Source organism: Eretmochelys imbricata, chromosome 9 (assembly GCF_965152235.1).
Source record: "Eretmochelys imbricata isolate rEreImb1 chromosome 9, rEreImb1.hap1, whole genome shotgun sequence".
Taxonomy (NCBI): Eukaryota; Metazoa; Chordata; order Testudines; family Cheloniidae; genus Eretmochelys; species Eretmochelys imbricata.
The window spans coordinates 63,102,218-63,127,842 of NC_135580.1; the positions used below are offsets into that span (position 1 = coordinate 63,102,218).

General features: G+C 43.4%; 1 protein-coding gene across 1 annotated transcript; it reads right to left on the reverse strand.

Annotated features, from left to right (window-relative positions):
* Positions 1–1,099: 1,099 nt before the first annotated feature.
* Positions 1,100–17,584, reverse strand: LOC144270476 (uncharacterized). The gene is made up of 5 exons (XM_077826959.1): positions 17,470–17,584; positions 15,662–16,069; positions 6,103–6,213; positions 4,483–4,526; positions 1,100–1,984 (listed from the first exon to the last, which is right to left on the reverse strand). The coding sequence occupies exons 1-5, from the start codon at positions 17,510–17,512 to the stop codon at positions 1,841–1,843; spliced, it is 750 nt and encodes a 249-aa protein (XP_077683085.1). The 5' UTR covers positions 17,513–17,584; the 3' UTR covers positions 1,100–1,840.
* Positions 17,585–25,625: the final 8,041 nt, after the last annotated feature.

Sequence of the window (25,625 nt, forward strand, 5' to 3'; positions counted from 1 at the left end):
TGAAACGCTCAAGGAAGAGACCCTGACTGAAAAGTAACCAGCCAGCCTGTGGTGAGAAGCATCTAAGTTTTTAAGGACACAGGAAGTGTTAAGATCAGCTTAGAATGTGTTTTGCTTTTATTTCATTTGACCAAATCTGACTTGTTATGCTTTGACTTATAATCACTTAAAATCTATCTTTATAGTTAATAAATCTGTTTGTTTATTCTACCTGAAGCAGTGTGTTTGGTTTGAAGTGTGTCAGAGGCTCCCCTTGGGATAACAAGCCTGGTACATATTAATTTCTTTGTTAAATTGACAAACTTATATAAGCTTGCAGCGTCCAGCGGGCACAACCGGACACTGCAAGACGGAGGTTCCTCGGGTAGCGTTTGGGACCGGAGATATTGGCTAGAGTCATTCACTTGCAAGTAGCTGGGAGCAGCTTACATGCCAGAGGCTGTGTGTGAACAGCCCAGGAGTGGGGGTTCTCACAGCAGAGCAGGGTAAGGCTGGCTCCCCGAGTCAAGGATTGGAGTGACTTAGCAGATCACCAGTCCAGATAACACCAGAGTGGAACATCACACTCCACAATGGGCCAGACTCTATGGTTGGACCATGTCTCCATGATATACCTGCACCCATGTGACTCCCATGATGCACCACAGCATTCAGTGACTGGGAAGACCGTTGACTCATAGGACAAGTGCGACCAGGGAGCTCAGCCCATAGGAGAGAATGGGTACCTGAACTGTGACTCCCAGAACAAAATGAGCCACAACAGAAAGAAACAATTTTATTTTGAACTGACTCTAACCAAAATGTTTTGGGTAATTTCAGTCCAAAGTATTTCCATGTAGGTTGAACCGAAATGGAGTGTTCTGTTGCCACAATTTTCATGGATCCCTAAAGCCAGGCCTTTTTGGCTAGAGAATGAACCATGGAGAGGCTGTGATGCCAGGAAAAATAAATAAACGTTCATCACGGGTTGTATCAGTTTAATATACCAAGGGTTTCTTCACAGTGAAAGGGAAAGAAACTTACTTTAAAAAGAATCTAAGATTCTCTGTTACATTTTCAGGCTCCCAAATTAAGGGGAGCCCATGGACATGAGCTTCCTGCGAAATGAAAAATTTAAACGGTTGCAAAAGGAAGACCTTCTTTCCCCAGATAAGTAGCAATTCCATACCCCACTCACCGAATTCGTATTATCTTCACTCCATGTTTTCAAAATTACTTTAGAATGAATAAAGAGCAGCTCATTCCAGGATCTTCACAGAGCACCCAGACCACAGTAAAGCCTAGAACAAGATACAATAAGTTTCTTATTCTGGATACCACCTGGTGGCTCCAAATGCTACACATACTACATATCATATGCACCCAGAGTGGTAGTGGAGCAAGTACACAACAGGGTACATGTCAGTGGAACTCATATTAGTGCTGAAGATGTCCCGTATTCTTTGGGGCTGGAACCATCTTTACGTTGTGTTTGTACATTGCTTGGTACAATGGTATCCTGATCCCTGACTGGGGCCTTCAGGCTCTACCCGAGTACGAAGAGACAATAACGATAATCTACAGGTTTCAGTGCCTCAAGCTGCACCTAAACAGATGAGTCCTGAGTTCACAAAGACACTTTGGATTTAATCCATCATCCATTTACATGTGTAGAATACACTCTTCTGAAGAGCTGGGAAGTCTGGAAAAACCATCTAAGCAATATTGCCATTTCTGTGCCGTTCCCATTAAATAGGATAATTTATTTACAGCAGCACTCCTGAACTGCATGGCTCCCAGAGTAATTGCATGTGCTGATCATGCCTAAAACCAGCTCCATATGTTGGGGTTACAGTTGCTGTTAAGAGAAGATTAAAGAGGCGTATTCAGTCTGTGACTCTGATCTGCGCTGCCTCTGCCCAGCTTCCTCTCCAATCTTTGCATAAATTGTTGATACCGTCCTCGGTGACGAGCTTTCCATGTGAGATTCCTCATGATTTGGGACCTAGATAAAAAACAAACAAAAAACCCCACTGAGTTAAGAAACTTGTTCATGGGGATCAGTCTTGATTAAAAAGAGATTTCTTGTTATATTTATGTATCTCTTTATCATATAACACCAAGGAGCAACAATTGGTTCAGCAGCTGTTCCTTCTCCATCCTCCTCCCTTGAGCTTAAAGTTGGGCCAGGAACTACTGACTGCAATTGAAAACAATAAAATCAGGGACAAATTAAGTTTACAGAGGCCAAGACTGACATTGTGACATACTGCAAAAGTACTGTCATCTAGTGCCCTGGACCAATCAATGTATGCAAAACAGGCTCAGCCAATCAGGGACATAGCTCAAATCACATGGTAGAAATAACATGATCTCTCTCCCATGTGCTTACCCCATGGACCTATCCCTAAAGACCAGGCCCAAACTCGGGACACGCCTTGCACAGCAGATTGGTGCAGAACACAAATATCCAAAGAGAGGTAAACATTTGCAAAAAGCCTTTTATGGAGAGATCACAGAAGCTACCACAGTAAGAGCAGAGCAGTGCTGATTGGCTGAGGCAGTTTGAGCTCAGGACTGAGATCAAGCTCATTTGTGACTCAAGTTGAGTCGGTCACACATGGGCCTGTTTGTTGGTGGGTCAGTGGAACTGTCTGAGCTTTTAGTCTGTAGTGGATGTCACAGGGAGCAAAAGGAGTGTTAGTGGGAAGGATGAGAGTCAGCTATGCAGAGCTTGGGGGGAGGGAAGGACAGGCAGAGAGAGATGGGGGATGGAGGTGGTGACATATGCGGGACCCAGTATCCACACTGATCTCAGCTTTATATAAGTTTGTGTTTAGCATGTGCATGGTGGTTTGTGCAGCTTTGGTTTTAAAGTGAGCTGGTTCCTCCATCCCCAGCAGCAGACAACTTAGTCTTACAAAGACAGGCATCAACAGGGTATGTAGAAGCAGCACAGAAAACCACACCTTGCAAACTATAGCAACCCTTGCTATTGCTGCAAGAAAATCATGAAACCACACTGACCCTCAGCAAGGGGAAGCAACCACCCAGAAGAACCAATGTCAGCAGCTGCAAGAGCGTCGCTGCTGAGGAATGTGATCAGAGTGAGAAAGACTGAGAAGGAGAACTCCTGTAATGCCGAGAGAGCTAATGGGGAGTTTTTACATAGTGCCTGGCAAATGGGGCCCTGGGCTGGATAGCCGATAGGTGCTATATACTAAATATAAATACTAAATAATAATCAATGATCACCACCATTATCCAGGCATCACAGAACAGATTTGACCTCCCTCTCAGATTAACAATTCTACTTCCCTTTTACAAATGCTAATTCCCATTCATATCTGTGTCCTTCTCTAGTGAATTCACCTTTGCTCACTCACAGAAATGCTGCAAAAACCAGTTAATAATTCTGGAGCAGCGTCAGAGCTCTGCCTCTGTGGGCTCATGCTCGCTCTGGCCAGCCAGCTGGGAGGGGAAGGCTGCAGGGTTTGCTGAAGAGGCCTCAAGGGCCACAAAACCCACAGTTTCAGCAGTCAGGTTTCAATAGCCTGCATGAAAGTCAAGCACTCCTCTTCCCCGAAGGCCCAACCTCCAGTATCTGCCGCCATGTCTGGGGCAGGGAGGAGCGTTAACGGCCGATGTCTATACTCCTACATCTCAGCACTCACATAATGCAAAACTGTATGAGGCTTGCAGATGTTGTAAGTACTATTCAATGGGCATGTCTAGACGAGGAAACAGGTCATGGTTCAGAATGTGTTAGCCAACATATTAGTGTAAACAGGGTTTAGCATATTTAAAAATGTGCTCTGTCCTCATGGTCAACCATCAGTTTCCCACTAATGTTTTAAATGTGTTAAACTCAGTCTACACTAAATTGTAAGTGGTGTTTAAAATGCTTTAAACCACATATTTTCCCAGTCTAGCCATTGTGCACAAGGGTTGCAGAATCATATCTCAATAAGTACTATGCAGAAAATAGGCATTACTAGTTAGGGGCATCCTGACAGCAGCCTATCATTTCTTTCTGCCTTTTTCTGTTATGTCCTGTGAATGATGTATATTGTTGGGAAGTAACTCTGGGTGTGCAGATTGTTTGCAAACAGCTTGTTACAAGTATTCAAAATTCTTGATTGGATACATGGATGATGTCACTTATAGAACCAGGCTTCTGGTGCAAATGCTTATATTTGTTTGTTCAAAATTTGCCTTCTTTAAATATTTTCCCAAACTTGCTTATGAACCAAATCCCTTGCTGCTCTAAATCAGCAGTGTTCCATTGGAATCAACTGGCTTTTTAATTGATTTAGCTTAATTTGGTCAGGTAATGAATTAATCTAAAATAACACAAGCCAGTTGTAAACTGATCTAACTAAGAGTATCCACACAGGAATTTACATCAGTTTAACTAACTCAGCTTAAAAACTGATTTTAGCCAAACCAGTGAAACTTGTATGTGGAGACCAGATCCCCGTGTTTTACTATGTTTTACAGTACCTCTTCTTGCTTTATGATTCGTGTCCTCCTCTGCTGAACTGCACCTGTGAAAATTGTTTGAATAGTTAATATTTTATAGTGACAGTAGCCATTCTGTGCTTCAGTTAAATCACTTGCATCTATGCACTGTGCTTTTGAAACTGAAGACATCCAACAGTGACACAAAGAGAAATGGATTTTTGCCTTTGAGTTAGAGATTTCTCTGTGTGTGTGTTCTGGGAGCAAAAGTTAGTTGCAAATAATTAATCTCACATTCTTGAAAGATCCATTGGAAGGTGTCTAAAGAGCATGGGACTGATTCTCTCCTCACTAACACCAGTTTTACACTGTGTCTGCAGCAACTTCAGTGGCATTACTCCTGATTTCCACTGGTATAAGTGAGAGGAGAAACAGGCCTTTAGGCAGGGGTGAAAGTAAAACTGAGCTCTTACTGGTGTGGGGCCTCCCTGGCCCCCCGGAAGGGGCGGGGCCTCGGGCGGAAGGGGTGGGGCTGGGATTCAGCATCCCCCAGCCAGTCCATCTGCGCTCCCTGGCTTGCACCCCCGGGGGCTCCAGCAATGATTTAAAGGGCCCGGGGCTCCGGCTGGTGCTGCTGCGGTAACGGTTGCAGTGGCCGGAGCCCCGGGCCCTTTTAAATCGCGGCCCCGGGCCAGCGACTTCTTTTGCTCCCCCCGACCCCCTGGGGCAGCTACTTCTTTTGTTGGCGGCCGGGGGGGGGGGAGGGGGCAAAAGGAGCAGCGTTTTAACAACGTCGCTGCCCCTTTTGCGCCCCGCCCCCATCGGCATCCCTGCCGGGTTGTCACTGCCCCCTTTTGCATCCCCCCACTGGCAGCCCGGCTGGTAGGGACCTGGCAGGGCCGCCGATGGGGGGCGCAAAAGGGACAGCGAAGTTCAAGTGGCAGCACTTTAAAGTCCGCGGTAGGGGCCGGTACTGGCAGCTACCTTTCACCAGTACGCCGTACCGGCCCCTACCACCTTCCTTTCACCCCGGCCTTTAGGTTTAATCATTTGAACTACCTACAGTATTTTAGTTACATATCCCTCAAAAATACTGTGTCTCCCTGTGACATTTCCTTTTGGGGGAGGTCCTAAAGTGTCACTCACAACTTTCCATCCCTATTGTACTAGAGACATCACCTGTGATTATTTGTGATATGGGACAATATATTGTTGCAGTGCCCTGAGATTGAGCTACAAACACACCAAAGTTTGCACCTTGAGTCACAACATGGAGACAACGTTGCATGGCACCAGCACAATGTCTTTATATTCAAATGTGATCACTTTACATAAGCTATTACCAGCAGGAGAGTGGGGTGGGGAGAGAGAAAACCTTTTGTAGTGATAATCACCCATTTTTTCACGGTTTGTGTGTATAAAAACGTCTTCTGTACTTTCCACTGAATGCATCCGATGAAGTGAGCTGTAGCTCACGAAAGCTTATGCTCAAATAAATTGGTTCATCTCTAAGGTGCCACAAGTACTCCTTTTCTTTTTGCGAATACAGACTAACACGGCTGTTACTCTGAAACCTGTCACTTGGATTTGTTTTTTAAAATATTTTTGAAGAATCTGAAGCACCAACAGCCGTGAGTGAGGTGTACGAGCAAGACCACTCACCCTTATGCTGTCTGCAGCAGAAGAGCAGCAACAAGAGGAGCAGGAGAAAACTGAAGCCTCCAGTGATCTGAAGTCCAAGGAGAAGGTCTGGAGACTGAGTTGTTTCATTTCCTGTTCCGACATATAAAAGGAAATAAGTTGTCTGAGTATTTTATAAAGAAATAACTCTAATGGCTAATGTATATTTTTCAGAGAAGGTCTTGGTAAGTCACAGGATTGTGCTGAACTCAGGCAGCAGTGCTAGGACAGCATAAGTCAGTGGTTCTCAACCTTTCCAGACGACTGTACCCCTTTCAGGAGTCTGATTTGTCTTGTGTACCCCCAAGTTTCATCTCATTTAAAAACGACTTGCTTACAAACTCTGACATAAAAATACAAAAGTGTCACAGCACACTAGTACAGAAAAATTGCTCGCTTTCTCATTTTTACCATATAATTATAAATCATTGTATTTACATTTCAGTGTATAGTACATAGAGCAGTATAAACAATTCATTGTCTGTATGAAATTTTAATTTTACTGACTTTGCTAATGCTTTTTATGTAGCCTGTTGTAAAACTAGGCAAATCTCTAGGTGAGTTGATGGACCCCCTGGAAGATCTCTGCGTACCCCTGGTTGAGAACCACTGGTACACATACCCCTGGTTGAGAACCCCTGGCATAAGTGATGGTTTCAGATAATGTCTCTCAGCACTTGCTACCTGGATGACTATGCGGCTGTGGAGCCCTTGCTCCCGCTACACCTTGAAAGATGTGCATTCAGTGACACAAGGGCTTCCGCAGAGCCCAGCCTCATTCACTGCATGCTTAGGAGACACAGGAAGAGGGATTCAGCTGCACAAATAATTGATTTCTCAGTTTATGGGTAAGAAAAAGGTGCCCACCTTAGGACTTCTAGCCTAGTAGTGAAGGCACTCGTTTGGGATGGCAGAGACCCAGGTTCACCCCTGAGCCCCGGGGCTCCCAGCCGCCTCTGCAGCTGGTAGCTCTGGGATGATTTAAAGGCCCTGGGGCTCCCAGCCACAACCGGAGCGCCAGGGCCTTTAAATCTTGAGTTAAAGGCCCCGCCTCTTTGGTTGAGGCCACGCCTCTTCCGGTTGAGGCCACGCCCCGCTCAGGACTCCGGCGTACTGGTAATTCCTTTAAATTACTTTCACCCCTGGTGTCATCTCAGATTAGTCTGTAGCCTGGAAGTCAGGGCCCTCTCCAGGAAGAGGGGAGATCTTCATTCACATCTGTGGTCAAAAGCAAGGATTCAAGCTTGGGTCTCCCACATCTCAAGTGAGTGCCCTAACCACTGGGCTAAATGTTATAAGGTAAGCAGTAGGAACTCCTCCTCCTCCAGCTGTTTTGTGACTCTAGACCATCTTGCCCCCCAATTTTATTTGTTTATTTTGTTCTGGCTGAAATTATTCAGCAAATTCATGTCAAGTTTGAAAGTAGTTTTTGGTTGACGCAAATGTCATTTTTGATTAATAAACGATTTGTCTGAAGATGTTCACCTAGCTCTAAGTGGGAGTTCAGAGCAGTAAGCACTTCACAGCACATGCTTGGAGAATCAGACCCTAGCGCTCCGTGTCATTCCCTGAGCACAGTAGTGCATCCTCGGTTTATTCAGATGACTGCCAAACAGTGCTAAAAATCATACTGTCCATTCTATACATGCATGAAATGCAATTTCCAAAGGAACATAAGAATGGTCATACTGGGTCCGACCAAAGGTCCATCCAGCCCAGTATTCTGTCGTCTGACAGTGGCCAATGCCAGGTGCCCCGGAGGGAGTGAACCTAACAGGTAATGATCTAGTGATCTCTCTCCTGCCATCCATCTCCGCCCTCTGACAGACAGAGGCTAGGGACACCATTCCTTACCCATCCTGGCTAATAGCCATTAATGGACTTAACCTCCAGGAATTTATCCAGTTCTCTTTTAAACCCTGTTATAGTCCTAGCCTTCACAACCTCCTCAGGCAAGGAGTTCCACAGGTTGACTGTGTGCTGAGTGAAGAAGAACTTCCTTTTCTTTTTTTTAAACCTGCTGCCCATTAATTTCATTTGGTGGCCCCTAGTTCTTATATTATGGGAACAAGTAAATAACTTTTCCTTATTCACTTTCTCCACGCCACTCATGATTTTGCATACCTCTATCATATCGTCCCTTAGTCTCCTCTTTTCCAAGCTGAAAAGTCCTAGCCTCTTTAATCTCTCCTCATATGGGACCCGTTCCAAACCCCAAATCATTTAATTGCCCTTTTCTGAACCTTTTCTAATGCCAGTATATCTTTTTTGAGATGAGGGGACCACATCTGTACGCAGTATTCAAGATGTGAGCGTACCATGGATTTATATAAGGGCAATAAGATATTCTCCGTCTTATTCTCTATCCCTTTTTTAATGATTCCTAACATCCTGTTTGCTTTTCTGATTGCCACTGCACGGACATCTTCAGAGAACTATCCACGATCACTCCAAGATCTTTCTCCTGATTAGTTGTAGCTAAATTAGCCCCCATCATATTGTATGTATAGTTGGGGTTATTATTTTTTCCAATGTGTATTACTTTACATTTATCCACATTAAATTACATTTGCCATTTTTTTGCCCTATCACTTAGTTTTGTGAGATCTTTTTGAAGTTGGACTATAACTCCAATTAATTAAACTCAATGTTCACTGACATGTTTAAAAGCATTTTGTCCTCAATGAGCACTAGCTCCCTGCCAATTTCAGTTTTCTATCCCTAACTTTTTTTGGCACCAGAACTATTAAACGTGGGCTGTAAGAAACTTTTTGTTATGAAGAAAGTATATTTTTCCATTTTCCAAAATTGCTAAACTAGTTTTGCTCAATCTTTCCAAAACAAAAAGAAAAGGAGTACTTGTGGCACCTTAGAGACTAACCAGTTTATTTGAGCATGAGCTTTCGTGAGCTACAGCTCACTTCATCTGATGAAGTGAGCTGTAGCTCACGAAAGCTCATGCTCAAATAAACTGGTTAGTCTCTAAGGTGCCACAAGTACTCCTTTTCTTTTTGCGAATACAGACTAACACGGCTGTTACTCTGAAACCTTTCCAAAACAAGTAACCTTTGATCAGACACCACACCTTGAAAATTTCAACTTAATCAGTGAAAGTTTGGGAAAGTTATGAGAACTAAGAATAGAACTTTAACCTTAGCTGGCACAAGCATGCCTGCTTAATGAACGGCACACAGCAATATGATATAGGAAGTGAGGAGGTGTTCTTGAGCAGTACTGTGCCTTAGAGAAGATTATTATTACACATTGTCTGGATTCCATATATTTACTTCCCATTGTTGTGTAACAGCCACAGGCTAATTTTGATTTTTGCGTCATGTTTTATTTTGGTTTTCACTTGAAACAACAACAAAACTGATGCCTGGTTGAACTCTACACTAGAGTTAGGTTAGGTCGACGCAAGGCAGCTTATATCGACCTAACTATGGAAGTGCCTACACTCAAATTTCACTCTTGCTGACGTAAGTGCCCCACTACACTGACTTAATAACTCCACCTCCAGAAGAGGCATAGCATCAAAGTCAATGTAGTTAGGTCGATGCAATGTGAGTGTAGACACTGTGTTACTTACGTTGACTATTACTGGCTTTAAAGAGCCATCCCACAATGCCCCATACTGACACTATCGATACAAGCGATCCTGGTGAGGATGCACACTGCCAATACAAGAAGCAAGTGATGTACGCACAAGTGATGTAATTATTGCAGTGGCTGTATGATGAAGTAAGTTACCTTGACTTAACTTTGTAGCGTACACATGGCCTGAGAAAGAGAACCATCCCGCTAGCCTTAGACTTAATTCACTTTTATCTACAGATGACCCTGAAACTAAACCATAGATATGAATATGCCCAAATGATGAGTGCTCTCCAAACAGTGGGCCAAACCAAATCCCCAAATCTAAACAACCTCAAATACTGGGGAAGTTGGGATCCAGATTAAAATTCTGGAGGCTGGACCTACATCCAGTTTTATCAAAAGAAGATGAATTCATCTTTTAAAGTTTAACAGCCTCTTGGAATCATACTGAGCAGAAAAAGATTTACATTCAGTACTAATTAGTTTGATTCAGTATTGTCACTGTGCAAAATGTTTGAAATGAAATTTGAAACCGCACAAACTCAGCTATTTTTGGGTTTTATTACAACCTGGAAACTCAAACTGGGGTCCTCAGAAGGTTCACATATCTTTCCAGAAAACCTAGGCTGACTTATGGCTTTGCTCTGAAATCATGCACAATTCCACATGGCTCTAATGCAAAACCAAATGAAATGTGATGATTCTGAATTGATGTTTCATTTGAACATAAAATTCAAGGAAAAAATTCAAGGGGTGAGAGGCTGTCTTGGACGTGTGAAGTTTTCTCTGCAAAATATGAGGAAGCTCCTCACAGCAGAAGGTGCTCAGGTCTATGGTAGACACAAGGCAGTTTGGATTGACCATGGTCATTGTCTAGAACTGTTCTTTTGGCCAAAATTTGCCAGTTGCTATTGCTTTAGAGAAGAAAGGTCCATGTTTCCTTTCCAATCATGGTCTAGGATCCCATATTCCTTACATCACAGTTGGTCAAATACCATGTGGATCTTCCATCACTGGTGATCAAGCCTCCTGTTCTCACATTTCATTGGTCACTGTTTATCAGTAAACCATGACAATCTGTGTGGGTAATGGAGATGAAAGGGACATTTAGGACCAATGTGTGAACTGATGTGGGTAGAAGGTAGTTTAGTGTTTGACCAGACCATTGACAGACTGGGCTCATAGGGTATGTCTACACTGCAAGAGAAGGTGTGACTGTAGCACAGGTAGGCATTCCCATGCTAGCTTTAATCCAGCTAGCATGGGTTACAATAATGGTAAGGACATGGTGGCACAAACCCACCCAGGAGCCTGGGTACACGCTCAAGTTGTCAACCTGTGCCACCACACGTACACTGTTGTTTCCCCTGATGGCTAGAATAAACCTATCACAGGTCTGCCTGCCCATGCTACAATCATACCTTCACTTGCAGTGTAGACAGACCCAAAGACAAACAGCTCTCCAACCGGAAGCAGTGGAAATCCTCTAGATCCATGAATTCTAAGAGTGGGGGGTTGTGTGGTTGCTCCTTTCTTCTGATGAGATTGTGGTAAGATTCTGATCTCAGCCTGGAGGAGGTGATAGTTGGAACAGGACAAGCGTCTGGTTAGTCCCTTCCTGATGTTCACCTCTACAGTGATAAGACCTTGGGTGCGATTAGCTGTGTGGGTAGATTCAGAAGCCACCTTGGTTAAGCCTATGTTTAATATATCAAATTTCAGGCTGTTTTGTTGGAGAGAACACTCTAAAACAATGGAAAAAGACCTAGTAGTGTTCCCAGAAACACAGTGGATGACCACAGCCAAAGGGATACTGTAATACATGGAAATATACTATACAGGAAGAACAGATTTTGTTGTAAAGGTGGGAGCAGTAGCCCTGTACCTAAAAGATTCCAGTAGAATGTAAAGAAACAGCATTTCTGAGGGGATAGGAGCATTTGGTAACACGTGCATGGCTACAAATCCCAAATAACTGGAATATTTGATTATAGTGGATTATACTACTGGCCTTCTAACCAGGTTAATGATAGCAATTGACATAACAACAAAGTAGATCAAGGAGGCCACAAAATCTATTGAAACAGTGACATGGATAACTTTAGCAAACTGCATATCGTCTAGGCAAATGACACATTGAGACACAGTTTGCAGAAGCAATTTCTCAATGCCACATAACATTACTTCTTGAAGCAGCTAGTTCTACAGCACACTAGCCCTGTCACACTAAACTTTAGAAAGGGTGAATTTTTTTTTAAAAAAAAGAGGATGCCAATTAGACTGTAATTAAAGAAAAATGTGAAGAGTTTAAAATCCCTAGAATCAGCCCAGAGGCTAATGAAACAGCATATCAAATAAGAGAGGCATCTATACCAATAAATAAAACAAGGAAAATGGAAGTCAAGAAAAAATGGTCAAGTGTCAAGGAGCCAGTGAATATTCAAGCAGGATTACTGTACTTCAAAAGTCCAATCCAAGCGAAACCAGTCAAAAGGACCAGGAGCTAAAGCAGCTAAACTGTAAAGTAGAAATGAGGGGGGATTAAAAAGGAATATGATGAACAATTAGCCAAAGTCATAAAAAGAAACTGTACAAAACTATGTAAATGTGTTTGGTATATGAAGATGGAAAGAATCAGATGCTAGCCTAAGGATATTGTAGAAAAGCTCAGACTTAGATTTTCAATGTGTCCTCTGAATTTGGGCATTTCAGTTTTTGGGCTCCCTTTTTGTGAGACTTAAGCACAATTGCCAACCCTAAGAATTCAAAATTCATGACTCAGGCCAGAAAAAAATAATGAAATTGGCTTTAAAATGATGAGATTTAAAAAAAAATAGATCTGAAATCTTTATTTCCCTTCTGGCTTTTGAGCCTTTAGGATTCATGTGTTCAAGTATTCTCCAAAACTATGGGTGCTAGAAATTTCTTGTTTACATAAATCAGAGATTCTCACATGACTCCAGGAGCTGGAGCTTTCAGATAAGCACCAGATATCATGAGATTTGCAGTAAAGTCACAAGGGTTGGCAACACTGCTTAAGACCTAATTCTCAGATGCACCTGAAATTGGAAATTGTGGGTACTCAGTACCCCTGATAATCAGACCCTAAGAATCCCCACTTTGGGTACCCAAAATGAAGGCATCCAAAATTAATGAAAACACGCTTGAAACTTGTGGCCTAGATGACTACTTTGCATCAGTCTTCCCCACTGTGTACACTGGGGAGATACCTATCCTGGGGAGAGGATTTCACCTGCACTCTTTTCAGGTCATAAAATAGAAGCACTGTCAAAGACTGAGGTGTCAAAAGAGGTGCTGGGACACATTGATAAGATGAACAGGAAAAAAAAGTCAGCAGGACTGGGTAGCGTTCATCCAAGAGTTGTAAAAGATCTTAAGAATGAAGTGGCTGAGCTGTTAAAAATCATATCATAGAATCATAGAATCATAGAATATCAGGGTTGGAAGGGACCCCTGAAGGTCATCTAGTCCAACCCCCTGCTCGAAGCAGGACCAATTCCCAGTTAAATCATCCCAGCCAGGGCTTTGTCAAGCCTGACCTTAAAAACTTCCAAGGAAGGAGATTCCACCACCTCCCTAGGCAACGCATTCCAGTGTTTCACCACCCTCTTAGTGAAAAAGTTTTTCCTAATATCCAATCTAAACCTCCCCCACTGCAACTTGAGGCCATTACTCCTCGTTCTGTCATCTGCTACCATTGAGAACAGTCTAGAGCCATCCTCTTTGGAACCCCCTTTCAGGTAGTTGAAAGCAGCTATCAAATCCCCCCTCATTCTTCTCTTCTGCAGGCTAAACAATCCCAGCTCCCTCAGCCTCTCCTCATAAGTCATGTGTTCTAGACCCCTAATCATTTTTGTTGCCCTTCGCTGGACTCTCTCCAATTTATCCACATCCTTCTTGTAGTGTGGGGCCCAAAACTGGACGCAGTACTCCAGATGAGGCCTCACCAATGTCGAATAGAGGGGGACGATCACGTCCCTCGATCTGCTCGCTATGCCCCTACGTATACATCCCAAAATGCCATTGGCCTTCTTGGCAACAAGGGCACACTGCTGACTCATATCCAGCTTCTCGTCCACTGTCACCCCTAGGTCCTTTTCCGCAGAACTGCTGCCTAGCCATTCGGTCCCTAGTCTGTAGCGGTGCATTGGATTCTTCCGTCCTAAGTGCAGGACCCTGCACTTATCCTTATTGAACCTCATCAGATTTCTTTTGGCCCAATCCTCCAATTTGTCTAGGTCCTTCTGTATCCTATCCCTCCCCTCCAGCGTATCTACCACTCCTCCCAGTTTAGTATCGTCCGCAAATTTGCTGAGAGTGCAATCCACACCATCCTCCAGATCATTTATGAAGATATTGAACAAAACCGGCCCCAGGACTGACCCCTGGGGCACTCCACTTGACACCGGCTGCCAACTAGACATGGAGCCATTGATCACTACCCGTTGAGCCCGACAATATGATTAAAGCCAGCTAATAGTATCATTAAATAAGCTATTGAGCTATGAAAAGTATTTATTAATGTACTTATTAATAAATGCTAAATGTAATACAGATGATCCTGTAAATTACAGTTAAATGAGTCTTACTTCAGTATCAGGTAAACTGATGGAATTGATAACTATAGAATGTTATAAGACACCTAGATGAATGTCATTGGGTGAGCTGGTCCTATAAAAGGGGTTCAAGGTCCTATATTAGCCCTGTTCCAGTCCTGGTTCTCAATTCCTGGTCCCTGTTCCTGATTCCAAGACTGTGGCATTCTGGGACTTGTAATCCAAAGGGACCATGAAAATAGCAGACTGGGGAGCAATGTATCCTGGGTAAAGGGGCAGGAATATAAAATAACTTCTTTTGCTCTAGTAAGAGAGAGACCAAGGAAGAGCCCCAGGCTCTATTGTGATGGTCTCTACCTGACGGAAATAAGACTTGTTATTGGTTTCTCCAAGCAAAGGCCCAATAAGGGTTAAAAAAAAACTTGGCGGGGGGGGGGTGGGGGAAGGGACTAGAGAGACTTTGTAAGGCAACTTGACAAAGAGCTTTGTTTTGGGCTACAAAACTAGAGACTGGGGGAAACCTGGAGAGATCAATAGCTGTTTATGAGTCTCCATCACAGAGTTCTGCAAGTAACTCAGTTTTGTTTGTTTGGACTCTTTCTTTTATCCCAGTCGGAAAGGATCTTTGGGGTTTGGCAAAAGGACTACACTACCCTAATGAGAAAGGGGAAACTGAGGCAACAGCTGCTCTATGATGAAATTACCTTTGATATAATTAACATGATCTGAGAGAGAACAACTAGTTTGGCATTTGGGAAGGAACATTTGCCTCTTGACTCTGCTAGAATTCTCCCAGGGCATCAATAAAATAATATTTGTTATTAGTTACTTGTACTTTCCAAAATCCTTTGTAAAGTCCTTCACAAGTGGCTATTATGACAAGTAGTGAAGGGGTGAGAGGTAAAGTTCTGCCATATATTGGAAACTGGTTAAAAAATAAAATCAACAAAGTGCAAGTACAACTCTTCAGTATGTGGTATAGATGGTTAATATTATTAATGGAAGTGTCCAATATATATTAGGCATGCTTCAAACACTCAAGACGGATGGCACCTGCTTTGGTTGTGCCTGAAGGATCCACACCAGGACCGATGTTTATGTATTAATGATCTGGAGAAGGGAGTCAACTGTGAAGTGAGTGGCCAAATTAGCAGATGATACAAGATATTTAGTTTAGTCACAATTAGAGAAGACTGAAGAACTGCTGAAAGATTTAGCTAAATTAGATGACTGGGTAACGATATAGTAGATGAGGTTTAATGTACATAAGCACAAAATGATGGCCATTGGAGGGATCTGCTTGTCACTGTTACCAATGGAGGGACAGACTTCCTCAGTGCTGTGTGTATTGTAAATTACATACATACCACCGCCTGTGTTTCCATGGTTGAAATGAGGTTCAGATACAGTTAATGTGATGTGTCTGGTTTGCTGTGGTACTTTGAAGGTGATGCTGTAGACTCCGCTGTCACTGAGCTGCAGGTTCTGAAGGAGCAAAGATGCATTTTCAGGGAAAAATACAGTCCGGCCTTGGTATTCGGAATGTATAAAATTATTTCCAGAGCAGTGGATGGGAATCCCCTCAGCACTGACAGAGCAGTTAGTCACTGTGTAGGTGGTGAGTGGATTAGGGGAGTTACTGAAATGCCACTGAATGGATAGAGGAAAGGGAAATGATTCCTGGAGCCTGTAGGAGATGGGCAGAAGGACAGAATGATTGATAGTTCCATTGACTGAATCCTGAAGAATGTCAATGAGAAGAGCGTGGGAGGAACCTGCAGAAAACACACAGAGATCAGCAAATCTGCACTTGGCACCAGAGAAAACTTCCCCCTTACAATAATTCATAGTGTATGTAGGAAAATAATAACCTAATGCCATCGGTAAAGACAGCTTCCCACAAAATATGCAGTGTTACAAACTGCACCAAAACTGGGCACACTGAGGTAAACTCTAGCTGCATGTGTCACGTTTTATTATATTCCAGTACAATCATGGTTACACCATCAATATTGTAGCTCCAAGGACATTGCTTTCCAGGGGTACACTGGGCTGCAAATTTGAAAACAATGAAATCTGCATGTGAGGAGAAGGGAGTAACCTTGGTTCATGCTGAACAACAAATCTCCAGGGGTATGCTCATCCCCAGAGACATCCGGGGCTGCTCCAACTGAAGCCGGTGGAAATTGTGTATGTGCATCTGAGGAGATGGTTGGACCCCATGAAATCTCTCAGAATAAAGCTGTTTCCAGGATTTCAACGAATGAACCAACAATGGGCAGGGTCATGACAGTAATAGCGAGAAATGCGGTTCCATCATTTTGGGAAACAGGCTCCCTTAAAATAACCAAAAGAGCTCTCAAGAATGTTTCGTTTTTACTCATTTAATAAAAAGAGTAAGAGTTGATGGGTTACTCTCTTGGCATCTGCACTGGGAGAAAGAGGGAGGGTGAAGTCCAGCTGACTCCTGCCTTTCAGAAAACCCTTTAAGGACTTGGAGATGTAATACCTTGTACCAAGCCAGCCCCAAAGACCTTGCTTGGTGCATAGACCCCTTGGTACACCCTGGAGACCCCACAGGGGAGATGGAGGAGGTTGCTTAGGACTAGGTTAGTGGGGGATGGGTCACTCCCTTCCAAAGACATCGAAAGGAGAGACTGGGCTTGGAGGTGCCAGGGAGAGGAAGAGGGAGAGGACCTTCTCCTTGGAAGTTCAAGTTAATCAAACCTCATCCTCTCAGTGAGGTGCGAGTGACAGACCTCTGCCCACTGCCGTGAACCCACAATGTGTGAGCTCCGAACCAACAGAAATCAGTGGGGTTCAAAAAGCATTCATACTAATTTACAGGGAAATAAGTTGAGGTACATTGTAGTAGTTAACAGCAAACGAACCCATTCAGAAGGGATGTCTGTACAATAAAACCTAATCATATGCTGCACCTTGCATACTCACTGTTCTCCCAAGGCTTAACTGACTAATACAATCAAACCATTACAGGCCATTAAATTAAATCAAATACAAACAGAAAACCCTTTTTGGACAGTACAAACCAGTTCCCTTTTCCTCACATGATGCGAAACTATGTAAATGCTGATTACAATTTAGAAACGACACAGAGCCTATTCGTCAAGTTCAATGTAGGACATTTTCAGCTCTCTCCCCTTCCTGTACTTACCGAGGAACAGCAGGATAGACCAGCAGCTCCTGCGTGACTTCATGTCTCCTCAGAATCAGTAGATGTGTTTGCAGCAGAGATAGTGCAGGAGGAGCCCCTCATTACTGACCTCATAGTCCAAGTAAACGTCTCTGAAATATCATCTCAGCCAGGAAGGAAGTTACTGATGCTCTCAGGGTCTCTACAATAGGCAGAGGGCTTTATTTATAAATGTAAAAGATTCAGCTTTTTGCCCCCACCACTTGAAACAGGTATGCAAAATTGTAGACGTTTTGAAATAGAATCTAGCTGACCTCTTCCTAAAGTTAGTACTTACTAAAATAAGGGCTGAAACCTCAGTGTGAGCCAAATTCTGTTCTCAGATACACTGGTGTAAATCCACAGTAACTCCACTGAAGTCAACGGATTTACATTGGGGTAACAGAGCAGAATATGACCCTTTGCTCATAATTCCATACCCACTGGGCTCAAGCTCTGTATTGCATCGCTATCTCTGACAGGAGATCAACCATAACACTTTTCAAACTTTATCTGAAGAGGCAGTGTTCTTTAACAAAGAGACTATTTCTTAAACTGTGGCAGCGCATTTGTATTTAATAGATGCAACAGTAAAACAAAGTTTTAAACAGTCTTGAATAAAAATCACTTTCCCTCTCAACCTGGTTACACTTCTTTGGTACCTGTGATGTCATAATTCTATTTCCAGTTTTCATAGGTTCTTGAAGGAAAAACAAAGTAGATAAGATTAGGCCTTCTAATATACAAAAACAATCAGGAAAAAAAAATCAGACCTTCTGTCAAGGTTCCTCCCCCACTCTGAACTCTAGGGTACAGATGTGGGGACCTGCATGAAAAACCTCCTAAGCTTATCTTTACCAGCTTAGGTCAAAACTTCCCCAAGGTACAAAATATTCCACCCGTCGTCCTTGGATTGGCCGCTACCACCACCAAACTAATACTGGTTACTGGGGAAGAGCTGTTTGGACGCGTCTTTCCCCCCAAAATACTTCCCAAAACCTTGCACCCCACTTCCTGGACAAGGTTTGGTAAAAAGCCTCACCAATTTGCCTAGGTGACTACAGACCCAGACCCTTGGATCTTAAGAACAATGAACAATCCTCCCAACACTTGCACCCCCCCTTTCCTGGGAAATGTTGGATAAAAAGCCTCACCAATTTGCCTAGGTGACCACAGACCCAAACCCTTGGATCTGAGAACAATGAAAAAGCATTCAGTTTTCTTACAAGAAGACTTTTAATAAAAATAGAAGTAAATAGAAATAAAGAAATCCCCCCTGTAAAATCAGGATGGTAGATATCTTACAGGGTAATTAGATTCAAAAACATAGAGAACCCTTCTAGGCAAAACCTTAAGTTACAAAAAAGATACACAGACAGAAATAGTTATTCTATTCAGCACAATTCTTTTCTCAGCCATTTAAAGAAATCATAATCTAACACATACCTAGCTAGATTACTTACTAAAAATTCTAAGACTCCATTCCTGGTCTATCCCCGGCAGAAACCAGCATAAGACAGACACACAGACCCTTTGTTTCTCTCCCTCCTCCCAGCTTTTGAAAGTATCTTGTCTCCTCATTGGTCATTTTGGTCAGGTGCCAGCGAGGTTACCTTTAGCTTCTTAACCCTTTACAGGTGAGAGGAGCTTTCCCCTGGCCAGGAGGGATTTCAAAGGGGTTTACCCTTCCCTTTATATTTATGACACATTCTATAAAAAGAAGCACAAAATCCCATAAACACCATTTTTCTCTTAGCTAAGATATTTAAAAATTCTTAACACAGCAGCAAGTACGATTAACAATTGCTACCTTGCCTCACAATGCAAATTATTAAAAAATATCAGAAAGTTACATTTAAAGGCTCTGATTTAGGAAAGCATCCTTAGTATCAGGAAAATATTTAAGCACATGGTTAACTGTAAGCATTGTGCTTACCTTCAAAAGAAGTTAATGGGACCGAAGTACATGATTAAGGCTCCAATTCTGCAAAAGTTTGCTCATGTGATTAACTTTACGCACTGTAAATAATCCCAACACTTCAACAGATTTACTTACAGTGCTCAAAGTTAAGCAGCATATGAGCAACTTTTTGCAGGACTGGGACCTAAGTGCTTTCTAGAATCATGGCCTAAAATAGGTTTTAGCTCGGGTCCCATTCTAGAACGTATCACTTCATAGATTTCAAAATAATCAGAGAATGTACTTTAAAGAAAAACATAGCTGGATCCTCAAACTTAATTCAGGGGAAACACTACATAAGACCACTAATTAATCAGAAAACTTTGGGGAAAGTGCAGGGGGTTGGGGACGGGGAGGATGCATTGAAGTATGCTTATATAGATGGGAAAATACTTTCATTTAGCTCTTAATTTTCTGGGCCTAGTACATATTTACAAATCTCTCATGGTTTAGCAGAGACAGCTCCATGCTACTCTGAGCACAAGGATTACCTAAACTAACATTAATCCATGTTACAGTAAACCCATCTAACAAGTTGTAGTCCATGTCTCAGTAGTTACTCAGTTTTACACAAATAGAATTAGCAGCCACCAAAAATTAAATACCCTGATCTCCATGTCTGTGGAAAGATAGAGCACAACAGTATTTAGAACCACATCTCAGAACACATCCTTTACAGTACCTATGTGAGTCCTTCTGTATTCTGGTATATTAGCCAGTATAGCTCCTTCAAGAATTCTGTTCCTAGGAGAAACACTAGTTGTTAATTTCAGTCATGTGTCATAGCTGATGATTTACTAACAAAGAGTCAAATCATCACAAACGTTGAATGAATGTATTTTGCCTAATGCCAATAATCCATCCAACCATTTTGAAAAGAAAATATCCATGTTATCGTTTTGTTTCTGTAACACCAGTTGAAAGGAAATTACTCTCTCTAAAGTTATTCTTGAGTATCTACCTTCTGAGTTACTTGAGATGTGTCACACTTCACCAAAAAGCCAAAACATGGTTCATAACTAGGCATGGAATTTTCAGGGTCTGTTACTCAAGTGTCCTTCTCCATAGCCATGATGAAAAAAACCCTTCAATTTTACTCTTAATTCCACACAAAAAGATTCTGATTATTGTTCAATTTTTTATTCTGATGGAAAATTCCCAACCGGCTCTACTGAAAATCAAAATAATTTCCCATTTTCACTTTTCTAACAACCTTCTTTTTTTCTGAGAAAGGCAGATACTTTTTGGTGAAAAATTGAATTGTTCTAAAACTGTCCAAAAAACTTTTAATACAAAATTTTAACCCTATCATAAAGTCCAGTCAACTGCCCACTCTTGGTGAGGTGTTAACTTCAGTGTCTCTCTGGGCCCAAATAAATATTGAGGAGGGACTATAAAACAGTCAAACCCCAGGTTTCTAAGAATTTCTATCAGTCCTGCTTCCAATAAATACAGTAAGAATGTATAAATATGAGAGCACTTTTGGACGAGGATAATGAATATTCTGTCCATCCATCCACCCACCCATCTAACTAACAGTCAAGGCACATCCTCATCCCCATGGAGCTGAAACCCTGTTTGTAATTTTCCTTGGCCATTGGTGTCTATAATTGGTAATGTCAGATGACATGAAACTGATACGAAAGGGAAGGGGACATCATTTCAAGAGAAGGGGACATGAAACTGGTACGAAAAAGAAGGGGACTTCATTGAACCTGGTCAGTTCATAAATAGAACTGACCAGGTTCAATTAGAGGAGCAAATTCCGCTATCAGTTAATGAGTGCTGCCCCATAGGTTTCAACAAGCTTGCAAGTTCTGACAGTGAAATTTGGCCCAGTTACTTTGAGACTCAAGCAAAAATTCGTAGTTGCATGGGGTGAATGAAATGGTGCAACATCAACCCATGCACAGAGACTTCTTGTTGTTCCAAGAGGAATCTCCATATCACCAGAAAGGGACATAGGCAACACAACAATTTAAATATAATTCAGTGTACTGAATATTAAAGACGTAAATATTTCCTGTGGAATTCTATATATACAAGACAACCCCCTGTAGACAACATGTTTGCCCCCTCAGTCAGACACACGGCCGGCCCTTCAAGAGCTCATGCTAACCACAATGATAACGCTGCTTTAGCTAAAGTGACTCCAGTTTCCTGCTTCACTGGTCTCGAGACTGAGAAAAGGTGGGGCTTTCTCTTCTTGTGTTTTCACTGAGCTATGACCACCAGGTGTTTTAAACAGAGGGAAAGCTCTCTTATCACCTAACCCAATCTTTGTCACTACCGTGGCCGGTGGACATAGCTATGTGACAAGCCTGTTATTTTACACAACACATTTGTATTACATCGTGTTGGGGCCCACAGAGACATATTTTATTACCCAACACACAAACCTACATTATTATTGCAGTAACAGATTCTGGTCCAGTTCTGCTCTTCCATACTCTGGAGTAATTTCAGTGACTTCCATGGCATTCCTCCAGAGTACTGAGAGCAGAACATAACCTTAAACCTCCAAATATCCCACCAGGCATAGTGAAGCCAAAGTTTAGCCAACATTTAGTACTGGTTGAAGAATGGGTTTTATCCCTCCACTAGATCACATCTAGGTTGTGTCTGCATTTGAGTTTTTGTCTTACCCATAATTATTCCCAACAGATGCAGACTGACTGGTGCTGGAAATGGCAGAGGTGCGTGGTTTGGAGATGGCACATGCATTTTTTCCAATCGTGTCATCTAGATCTGCTCAGGGAAGGTAGTAAAAATGTCTGCATATTGTTGATGCTGTAGCATCCACCGTTGGTACCAGTGGTGGGGCTGCACTCACTGGGCATTACAAGTAATGTACTGTAGACAAGGCTCTGATGAAGAGGCATGTGAAGGAAGGAGAATGGATATTCTCTCCCTCGGAACATATTACATTTGTAATATTGCTATGCAATAAATAGCACTGAAGATAACAAAGGGATTAACTCTGAGTTATCATTGTTAAGAGTTTCAGAACTCATGTTCTGTCATATTTTCCCATCTCATCCCATGCCGAGGCCAGCTAGTTGGATGTCAGGGAGGGCTGTGTGGAAAATACACCCAACAATCTGTGAAACTTCATGAAAATAATCACAATTTCATTCCGGGGCGTACACTGCCTCATACTATAAATTGACACTTGATTGAGCCTTCTTTCCCAGCAAGGGACTAGTCCAGTGAAATAGGGCTGCTTTCAGTGAGCAAAGGGGAGAATGGAAATGGGAATTCCATTTCTCCCTCAATTCTGATCTAATCATTTTGAATAGAGTTAACATCCACCATCCGTCCCTGAAATTTGTACCTTGTGCCTTTAAAACCCCCTCACATTTCTGTAAATAATTACAGTTGTACAAAACAGTAAATTCAGCTACACAGATACAACTTCTGGGGCAGCAGCCTGGAGGTGACAAACATGCAGAAAGCCATTCAAAGCAGCAGCGGCAAATATGTTGTGGTAGTAAAAGATGCCACAAATTCAGCCCACGCACAAGTCGCAGCTAGTAGACAGAGCAAATGTGGTAATGGGTCGGCTCTTCAGAATAGAATACGGGTATATGTGCATGAAATGAGCTCAAGCAGAGTGTTTACATGGACTTTTTTGCTCTTATTTTTTTATTCTCTCCTTTTAAAATAAAGAAACATATTTGTTGACTAACCTTAATATTTTCTGAAGCAAACGTTCTCTCCAGTCTGAAGTGTCTGCTGAGTGCACTGGGTGCAAAGCTGGTCAAATCCTTAAACAGAAAGACATAAAAACCAAACACACTGATTAGCAAATTGCTTTGCCTAGTTCAGTTCAATGTGATTTGTGAGGTTGTTGCTGGTACCCAGTGCCGAGAGGCTGAACAACAGCTTGAGTTGGTTCGTTACCCGGTGTGCTACACCCAATAAACACAACGGGGTGGAGAAGCAGAAAAGTTCATCTGCAGCTGCAAAAAGGTACAGGGAGAATAAAATCTCAAATCCTGCACCCAGAGCAGGAAGTTACACAGGCTTTTATACATCCTTTTTCCCAGCATACTTATCCAATAGCAAGCTGCCCCAAGTATCCATATAGCCAGCCAATCCAGTTCCCAGCTAGTTCCCTGATTCTCTGTATCGTTTGTTAAACTATACATAAAGCTGCTTTATTCAGCATTGTTCTTCCATATCTGCCCTGTTTGGCCTTGCTTTGTTTCAGGCAGTCTGACTCTGCAACATATTGTTGCAGATCCTCAGCATAACTGCTGTGTGTGCCTCCAGGCGGGGCGGCCAAGGACACTTGGGCCTAGTACGCAGAGCTGCTTGCGAGTGCCTCCAGGCGGGAGGGGGGGCCAAGGACACCTGAGCCTAGTGGGAGGGGGCTTCATCGACACTCGTGGTCTTCCATCCCCTCGAGTTACCTAGTGGCCATGCCCCAGTGTCCCCAACAAGGGCCTTTTATCCACCACTTGCAAATATTTAGTCGACTGCTGGGAATTTCTGATAATGCTTGCAAGTGCCAGGAGTTTCCCAAAATTTAGTCCCCATGATTATTCATCCAAAAACCTGTTACAAAAGTTATATTTAAAACCTTTAAGTCATCAAGTCAGAGCACAGCAACAATACCTTGCAACTTAGGCAACCACTCACACCACACCGGGGCTGAATGCTAAATATACTAATTGAACCATTTGCAAACTATTTGGTGAATACTTACAAATAATGAAAATGCATGCAGAAATCAGGAACAGTTCTCAATAGATTTGCTAACCAAACTGGAGGTCATATTTTTAACTAATGTTCTTTGTAGCAAATAGATCAACCAGCTCTGCTCAGCACACTGGGGTTTAATAGTTTAAGGTCTCTTGAAACGACCAGTACCCTTGCAGCATATTCAGCTTTAATTGTTGGACAGCTGAGGGTGGATAGCCATGTTAACTGGGCCAAATAGGAAGAAATATAGCACTTTTCATGGTTTTTTTTGGGGGGGGTAACCATTTTAGGAAATAAGTATAGTTCTCTCTGTTACCACACTATTAGAAGCTTAGCTACTGTTTGAGAATTTAATGTAAATGTTCAGTGATTGGGACAGGAGTGTGTTGAACTGGATCACTGAAAAGTTGTGTAGTGCAACGGTGGTAGGGTTGCTAGGTGTCTGGATTTCGATCGGAATGCCCAGTCAAAAAGGGACCCTGGTGGCTCCGGTCAGCACCACTGACCAGGCCATTAAGAGTCGAGTCGGAGGCACTGCAGGGCTAAGGCAGACTCTCTGCCTGTCATGGCTCTGCGCGGCTCCCGGAAGCAGCTGCATGTCCTCTCTCTGCTTCCTACAAGTAGGGGCAGCCAAGAGGCTTCACATGGTGCCCCCACCCCAAGTGGGGGCAGCACCTGCAGATGCAGCAGCATGCAGAGCCGCCTGGCAACACCTCTGTGAAAGAGCTGGAGGGGGGCCATGCTGCTGTTTCCGGGAGCTGCTTGAGGTAAGTGCCGCCCGGAGCCTGCACCCCTCACCCCCTCCCACACCCCAACCCCCTTCCCCAGCCCTGATCCCCCTCCTGCCCTCCAAACCCCTCAGTCCCAGCCTGGAGCACCCTCCTACACCCCAAATCCCTCATTCTCGACCCCACACCAGAGCCTGCACCTCCATCCGGAGCTCTCACCCCCACCCATATACCCCTGCCCCAGACTGGAGCCCCCTCCTGCACCCTGAAACCCTCATTTATGGCCCCACCCCAGAGCCCGTACCCCCAGCCCAGAGCCCATACCCCCTACCATACCTCAACCCCCTGCCTCAGCCCAGAGTCCCCTCTCATAAGCGGAACCCCTCGGCTCCACCTCCCAGTCCAGAGCCCCTCCTGCAGCCCAAACCCTTCATCTCTGGTCCCACCCCAGAGTCTGCACCCCCGGCCAGAGCCCTCATCCCCCCTCGCATTCCAACCCACTGCCTCAGGCTGGAGCCCCCTCCTGCACCGTGAACTCCTCATATCTGGCCCCACCCCAGAGCCCGCACTCCTCACCCCTTCCCACACCCCAACCTCCTGAGACAGCCCAGCAAAAATGAGCGAGTGAGTGAGGGTGGGGAGAGTGATTGACAGAGGAAGGGGGGATGGAGAGATCAGGGGCGCAGCCCCAGAAAAGGGGGGGGGGCAGGGCCTCAGAGGAGGGGCAGAGCAGGGCAGGGCAA